The sequence below is a fragment of the Engraulis encrasicolus genome, chromosome 2, assembly GCF_034702125.1.
Source record: "Engraulis encrasicolus isolate BLACKSEA-1 chromosome 2, IST_EnEncr_1.0, whole genome shotgun sequence".
In the NCBI taxonomy this organism is placed as follows: Eukaryota; Metazoa; Chordata; class Actinopteri; order Clupeiformes; family Engraulidae; genus Engraulis; species Engraulis encrasicolus.
The window spans coordinates 6,123,531-6,131,887 of NC_085858.1; the positions used below are offsets into that span (position 1 = coordinate 6,123,531).

General features: G+C 41.6%; 1 protein-coding gene across 1 annotated transcript; it reads right to left on the reverse strand.

Annotated features, from left to right (window-relative positions):
- Positions 1–1,646: 1,646 nt before the first annotated feature.
- Positions 1,647–8,007, reverse strand: LOC134466682 (cytosolic sulfotransferase 3-like). The gene is made up of 8 exons (XM_063220552.1): positions 7,919–8,007; positions 7,436–7,574; positions 5,336–5,464; positions 4,981–5,081; positions 3,518–3,644; positions 3,118–3,215; positions 2,446–2,620; positions 1,647–1,965 (listed from the first exon to the last, which is right to left on the reverse strand). The coding sequence occupies exons 2-8, from the start codon at positions 7,569–7,571 to the stop codon at positions 1,853–1,855; spliced, it is 879 nt and encodes a 292-aa protein (XP_063076622.1). The 5' UTR covers positions 7,572–7,574; positions 7,919–8,007; the 3' UTR covers positions 1,647–1,852.
- Between the last annotated feature and the right edge of the window lie 350 nt (positions 8,008–8,357).

An 8,357-nucleotide genomic window follows, 5' to 3' on the forward strand; every position in this document is an offset into this window, starting at 1 on the left:
TGGAAGTACAATAACCACATGTTATTAACTTCATAGTGTTTGTTCCTTCTTATGTGACACAATGAACAAGATTGGTAAGTTTAACTCAAATGTGTGTGTGTGATGATCAACAAAATGCTGTGTTTGTTTGAACTGAGAGCCCACTGGAAACATGGGCAGGTCGACACATCTGGTTCTTGTTTTTTGTATGGCTTCATCAATAGGTTCACGAGGGTGACGAATCAAATGATTCCAACTGACAGAAGAGCCAACATAGTAGGCAGGACAATGGAAAATTACATGAAAGAAACTTCATGAATCTGTGGGTCAGGGGGCTGGCCATCACAACCTACAAAGAAGATGGTTTAGCATAGTGGTTCCCAACCTTTTTTGGCATGGAACACCATTTTTTCACCACAAATTTCTGGGGACCCCATACACATTTTTTTCACCACAAGAATTAGAACATCATGACTGCGCTACATAAGTTGTAGACCTACCGTATAGATACCAAGTCCAGTGTTACCAGAGGACAGGAGGTCTTGTTGTCTTGCTGTTAGGTAGCCTATAGGTCAAAACTTGTGAGCTTTGTGATCAGACACGTAATATACTAGATGAATAGATCAGCCTGGATGGGAGGAATGGACACCACGCTCCCTGACTATTCTTCATAAAAGAACACTTTGGATTTTTGATCAAACGTAGAGGGCATAGGCCTACTGTGTCAGTGAATCAGTGAAGAGGTTTTAGCAAACACGGTACAGTTCAGTCTCATTTGTTTCAGAGATCAGGGCAAAGATTTTCTTAGAAGTGGAAGAATATTCAAACTCCGCCCACCAAGGAGTGTGCTCAAGTTTGGTCTCCTAAGGGGGCATTGTCACCTCCTGCTTCTGTTTCTGTGGCAGTTGGTGATGGCTGGCAGAAGATGTGCGCTACCACCATTTACAGTGCCAAGGGATTCTCAACCTAAAGCCTCCAAAGGTCTCCTAACCGTCTCCTAAAGGGGCATTCATACGACCTCACATTGATCCAGGCTTGAACCATCTTACTCTACTCTATTCTCTTTGATCAGAGTGACCTGAAGTCCTGGCCTGGGGCATCTGGAGGTGAGTGCTGGGTGCTGGTGCGTGTAGGTTGGCTGCAGTCCAGCAATGTGCAGACAGTGACAACCAATCAGGGAAGAGAGAATGAGAAGTGTGGGGACTAATTGGTTGGGGTCAGTGATTAGTAACCTGGGGAGAGGGAACAGGCAGGTGTGGTAGAGCAGGACTGCTTGATCATTTGGAAACCTGGCCTGGCTGTGACAGTGGGAAGTGCATGGGTAGAGTGTGGTGGGTGGAAGCAGCTAGCAGTCACTAGCAACTCGTTTTGAACTCTGTGGATTTCCTAGAACCCTTTGCCTGATTTTGGCTGTGAATTGATGGAACATCATTAGCTCCGGGTATGATTATAGCATATCACCTGACGTAATTTACTTTTTGGTAGGTGCTTTAGCAGTATATGAATGTTTCCACCACAGTTACTCATTCCATATGAGAGCCCGCCCTTACCCCTCCCCCCTCCTCTGTTTCTTATGTATACATTTTTGTGCATTTGTTTTCTATTTGGGTGGTGATGATGATGGCAGATGATGAAGATGCATAAATACCTACACATGGCTGTCCATTCAGTGGCATTTTATTTAAAAAATCAGCGCATTGTCATGTACAGTAGAAGTCTAACAGCAATCCATACAACCATTAATTTTCTTTATGGTGTGTGACATTCCATTCAACCATATAAATATCATGCAGACCAATCACTGAATAAAGTGTCTTTGGATTCCTTGAAATGTGTCATACAATTTTATAAAATAATGCTATTTTCAGTCTTACTAGATTGTTGTTTTGAATGTCAGTGTGGTGTTCTTCATCTTCATCTTGTAGTGTTCATCAAAAGACTCGTTCTGAGCAACAGTGAAGTGACTCTTCCAGTCCCCAACCTTCCCTGCAGTCGGTGAAGCACAGGAAAAAGAGGATACATTAATACAATTAGCCAAATCATAACCCCTTATCTCTACTACAAGCACACACAAACCCCACTCACACGCCCGTAACATAATTAATGTCTTGGCATACCAGGATACAAGGGCTAGTCACGCATAGAGATTGACTTAAGTACAGGACGTCAATGTGCATGGGCAGCTGTATTTGCGTGTGTGTGTGTGTGTGTGTGTGTGTGTGTGTGTGTGTGTGTGTGTGTGTGTGTGTGTGTGTGTGTGTGTGTGTGTGTGTGTGTGTGTGTGTGTGCGTGTGCGTGTCATAGGATCTAGAGCCAGAAAGGAGTATGGCGAGGAGGGGGAGGAGGATGTCAGTGGGGAGGGAGTGAGAGGCAGAGAGAGATCGAGAGGGATGGGGACAGAGCTGGAAGAAATGAAGAAATAACCAGTTCATACATTCAGTATATTGCGAACATTGTGGTGTATACCTTTCCGCATGAAAGGGGATACTTTAAAGTCCATGACTGGGTCCGTGGAGTAGTTGGCCATGGGGTTTGCCTTCATGGCGTCAAACTGCACTCCTCCTCTGATGCGCTCCCTCTCCTCCAAGGAGGTCGACAAGCCCAGGAAGGAGCACAGACGCTCCAGCTCACGACCCGTGTCCTGTTGGACACACACACACATTGTATTGGGATCATAGGCGTGCACAGATAGGGACGAGGTGGTGCTAAAGCATCTGCCCATTTGCTCTACTGATAAAAAGTGCCCTTTTTGAACATTCTTTTCTCGTACTATAGTCCATGTTGGCATGATCAAAAGCATGTGCCAATAATGCCCCAGTACAATATATTCCCTTTATAGCCTAGTAAGGCAGTCATAAGTTCCACATGTCCCCCACCCTTGAGCACCTGCCCTCCAAAATGTCTGTCCACGCCACTGATTGGGATGTAGGGTAAATATAGTAGTATATGATTCATTAACCAACCCAGTCACTTGGAATACCCACAGATTTTTAATCATTATAATATATATTTTTCTTTCACTCAAACAATGACGAAGTGACTGCTATGTATGTCCAAGACAAATTTCCTTCGGGACCATTAAAAAGAATCTTGAATCTTGAATCTCGAATCTTGACTGATGGGTGGAGACATACTAACCTGTACCATGTCCTCATAGAACATGTAGAGAAGATTTGGGTACGTCTGCTTCTTATCCCACCATCCAGTCACATGATCATACCAGGAGCCAAACACCACTGTGTGTGTGTGTGTGTGTGTGTGTGTGTGTGTGTGTGTGTGTGTGTGTGTGTGTGTGTGTGTGTGTGTGTGTGTGTGTGTGTGTGTGTGTGTGTGTGTGTGTGCGCGTGTGCAGAAAAGAAGAAAAGACAGAGATAGCTTCATTAATAACTGCCTAAATAGTGTCAAAATGCAAACATTTTACAAACCAACATGCATCATTTACCCTTATTCATTGAGCCGTGAGGATTAGTACACTTCTCACAATGAGTCAGTATTTCTCACTTTAGTGCATCATTAACTAAATCAAACCATTAATTACTTTTCCCTTCCATAAATCTGTCCAGAAAACTGTTCCAGTCTTTTGGCTCCGGCTGGACCATGTTCATGCGGTCAAAGTGGTAATAGGACACAGCGTTATCTTTGGCATTGCGAGCCACGTACACCATCTGTGGAGAGGTAGATACGTAAGTATATGCAATGTAGTTATAGTGTAATGTTAATGTTCCTGAGCTAGTTATATGCATGGCACAATGTGCATGGGCTGGACTGTGATGAAATAACACAGGGACTATATAATAATAATAATAATAATAATACATTTTATTTTTGAGCGCCTTTCAAAATACCCAAGGACACTTTACAATCAAAAACAAATACATAACAGTAGAGAAAGTATAACAAAGCTTCAGTGAATTAACAATAGGAGAGTAATAAAAATGCAAGAATAAAATAGAAATAAAAGTAACTTACAATAAAATAAATGTTTTTTAAAATAAGAAAAAAGAAGTAGAATGCATTTGAAAATAAAATAAAAATGAGTGGGAAAAATAATATGTAAAATAAAAAACAAGTAGACTGATAATTAAAATAAGTGGAAGTGCCTGTCAGTGAAGTTAAAAAGCAGAAGAGAAAAGGTGTGTCTTTAGCTTAGATTTGCAAGTAGATAGTGAAGAGCATTGACGAAGTGAAAGTGGAAGAGAATTCCAAAGTTTGGGGCCAACAACACTAAATGCCCTGTCGCCCATGGTGCGCAGGTGTGTGGAGGGAACAGTAAGGAGGAGTGAGTCAGTGGATCGTAGTGTGCGGGTGGGATTGTATGGGGTGAGGAGACTTGTGATGTAGGAGGGTGCAAGGTTGTGCTGGGCCTTGTATACGAGGAGGAGAATTTTGAAATGGATACGTGAATGGATAGGAAGCCAGTGTAATTGATAGAGGATAGGGGTAATGTGATGCCAGGGTCTGGTGTGTGTAAGTAATCTAGCTGCTGAGTTTTGAATGTATTGTAGAAGGTTTATCAATTTAGTGGGGAGACCAATGAGTAGGGCATTGCAATAATCTAATCTGGAGGTTACGAAAGAGTGAATGAGGGTCTCAGCAGAGGTAGGGGTGAGAGAGGGGCGGAGTCTGGAGATGGTTTTAAGGTGGAAAAATGCAGTTTTGGTGAGGTGTTTAATATGGGATTCAAAGGAGAGCGAAGAGTCGATGATGACGCCCAGATTTTTTACTTCAGAGGAAGTGGAGGTAAAATAGTCAGGGATAGAGAACTGAGAAAGGTTTATCTTTCTAAGTAATGATGGGGTGGCGATGATGATGGCTTCGGTTTTGCTTTGATTAAGTTTAAGAAAATTTTGGGTCATCCAATTACTAATTTCATTGAGGCAAGTTGTTAAGTTAGCAAGGGGGAGTGGATGGGAGGGTTTAGTGTGTATGTAGATTTGGGTGCCCTGAGTGTCCAATGCCCCATCCAGCCGTGCACCAGACAGAGACAGTGTGACTGTATACCCTGCAGTTGTTGTCCCAGAAGCTCTTTGGCACAAACTGAATGGGTAGATGAGTTTTGATCAGACGAGGACGGGTGGTAAGGCTTTCCACTGTCTCTAGGCCTGTATGTGAAACAAACATGCATAGGTGTTAGCCTTGGTAAGTAGTGTCATTATATGTTCATTTGTAACATGAAAGATATTTTACAGATGATTGAAAACTAGTGATGACACAACGGCAGTTACAAGGCTCAGCAATTTCATAGCATGTCTACATGCATATGTGTCTGTTCTGAGTTTAGTACAGATGATCAAAAATTAAATAAGTGTTGAACTCAATGACATGTAGCGTGCAAGGGCAAGGAACTTAATCAGACCTGTGGGGAAGCCGGGAGTGATGAACTCAAGGAATGGAACTCTGTCAAAGATCGCTACAGACTTCTCTCTCTCTTTGTCCTTCTGCTTAAAGTACAGCAAGTCCAGGATATAGGACATCCAAGTTGTACCTTATGGTATAGGATATACAAAATACAAGTATATTGGAACTGATTGTCATGAGTCTCCACAATATGCTTGGGCAGGCAATGATTATAGTCTTCTCACACACACATTGTCTCCTAAGAACTCAACCTTGTCATTCTGAAATGAATGGCCTGTATCATGAGGAAGCAGCAGTACTTTCAAAATGGCTACAGAGGTTCTGTGTTTCATATTTTAATATCAGCATATACAGCCGTCTCCAAAAGACTTGTCGCCTATCCATCTGTGTGGAATAACAGCTAATAACCTGACTTTCAATTAATCACTTGGCTTCAGAAGTCACTCATATGAAAGCTACAACCCTCCCGAGTGAAAATGTATGTACAAAAATAAATTTCATGCACCAAAGAAAGATTGACCCTTTAATGAACACAGACAGGGCAGATTTTTCCAAGACAAAAGTTTTGTCGCCTATCGAACATAATGTGAAAATGAGCAGATAAGTCACTTCAAAACACTTCAAATACGCAGATCGGGTGTCATACTTAATCACTGATTCACTCTCACCTCTTCAAAAAAAAATCAACTTTGGCCTTAGGTGTATGTTAGGGCCATTGTAATCATGGACAGCAACACAATGAAAAACAATGAAGATCAATGAGAGATGGTGACATATTTGCTATTTGTTTAACTTCATGATTTAATCAAGAATAAAAGCCCTCAAACACCTGCAGCATGCATGCAGCTTCTCATAAGAGCTGTATCCGTACCATGTTTCACTTTAGGCACCATTTTTCTTTTTTCATATTCTTCATCTCCAACACCATTTTGATGCTATCAGTTCTAAAGTGGTTGATCTTAGTATCATGCTCAGAGTATGAGTCCCATTAGCCTTCAATTTTGTCAGAATTAGGCCTGACATACTCTTTGTTGGCTTTTTTGGACAGGACGAGACTTCTTTGGTGTTAAAGGTGAAGAATCTGGAAAAAAATACATGGTGCCTAAAGTCAAACATGGGAGGGATACAGCTCTTATGTGGAGCTGCATACATGCTGCTGGTGTGTGAGGGCTTTTATCATTGATTAAATCATGAAGTTAAGAATGTATTGCTCTACGAATAGCAAATATGTCACCATCTCTCATTGACCTCCATTGATTTTCATTGTGTTGCTTTCCATGATTACAATGACCCTAAACATACACCTAAGGCCAAAGTTGATTTTCTGGAGAGGTGAGAGTGAATCAGTGATTAAGTATGACACCCGATCTGCGTATTTGAAGTGTTTTGAAGTGACTTATCTGCTCATTTTCACATTATGTTCGATAGGCGACAAAACTTTTGTCTTGTGAAAATCTACCCTGTCTGTGTTCATTAAAGGGTCAATCTTTCTTTGGTGCATGACATTTATTTTTGTACATACATTTTCATTCGGGAGGGTTGTAGCTTTCATATGAGTGACTTCTGAAGCCAAGTGATTAATTGAAAGTCAGGTTATTAGCTGTTATTCCACACAGATGGATAGGCGACAACTCTTTTGGAAACGGCTGTAGAGGTGTTTGCTCTGTTTGTTATGAGACAGTGCACATGCATGTGTGGGTGTGGCTAATGTTCAAATATGTATTAGTGGGGGCTTTGCGAGGGAATGAAGTAGTATACAGTGTACGACTCATATTTAGGTATAAAAACAAACAATTTTCACTTTTTTGCTTAAATGTTTGACAGCACATGACCATGTCATACAAAAAGTACACAAATGTGACATGGCCAGCTGTGACCTAATGGTTAAGGACATGGACTTTAGATCAGAGGGTTGCAAGTTCGAATCCCACCCTTCCACTCCCCACCACACTCCATGGCGGAGGTGCCCTTGAGTAAGCCATCTAGCCCCGATACTGCTCCAGGGACTGTAACCAATACCCTGTAAATAACTGTAAGTCACTCTGGATAAAAAGTGTCAGCTAAATGTAATGTGGTGTTGAAATGTAAACAAACACACCTGCTTTTGGATACGTAGCAACAAGTATGTCATCAGGCAGAGCCTTGAAGTTCTGCACCTTTTCCCAGTTGTCTGTCATGTAATGTGTCATAGAGACTCCATGGAAGTCAAAGAGTTCAGGGCGTTCAAACTCCATAACCTAAGACAAGATATAACATATTACCATCAGTCGGCAAAGAAATCACTGAACCTCAAAAGCACACTTTGCATGCTTATTACGTTCTGAGAGAAAGTGAAAGTGACAAATGACAAGGACTGGCTCCAATGACACTAATTATACACATGATGTACGTTATATGCCCATTCAAGGAAGTTAACCCAGCATGTCAGACTGAATCTTACTCAGCAATAGTGATTGTCTCATATCAGCAAAATTAGCTCTTTCGTGGCCATAAAAAAGTCGACAGTAAGATGGCTATTTATTCTCCCCATGTCCTGAAATAAGTCCACTCAACGAAGATTGAATTTATGTGCAAAGCTTACTTTTTCAGTGTGACAAGAACTCCTTATAGAACTTGTCCAACTTGTCTTCCACAGCTTCCTTCAGCTCCGGCTTTGAGTCAATGGTCTTGGTGCTCAGTGGTGTGGTGTGCTGTGTATACTCACCGCATGACCCGGCCTTATCAGTCCACACCCTCTTCATACTGCATACTAGGCACATTTCCTGCAACATCCTCGTGGGTCATTGCGGCATGCATAATAACAGTTCCAGCACTGTACAGAACAGATTCATCTGCACTGAATGCACTGCACTATCAGGTAAATCATAAACAGGTAAAGAAATGAACATGAAAAATGTATGTGTATGGCGGTTTGAAATTCAATGTATCCCTGCATTATTGATCTGTGTTGTTTAAGGGCAAAGTGTTTTCCAACATGACCTTTGAACATTTCCTGTGTGTGTGTGTGTGTGTGTGTGTGT

Excerpts from the sequence above, each read along its gene's own strand:
- LOC134466682 (XM_063220552.1), bottom strand. The coding sequence starts at position 7,571 with ATGGAGTTTGAACGCCCTGAACTCTTTGACTTCCATGGAGTCTCTATG. Across the intron at positions 3,216-3,517 it reads CAGATTTATGGAAGGGAAAA|TGGTGTTTGGCTCCTGGTAT; the intron begins GTAATTAATGGT and ends ACACACACACAG. Across the intron at positions 2,621-3,117 it reads TCTATGAGGACATGGTACAG|GACACGGGTCGTGAGCTGGA; the intron begins GTTAGTATGTCT and ends TGTGTCCAACAG.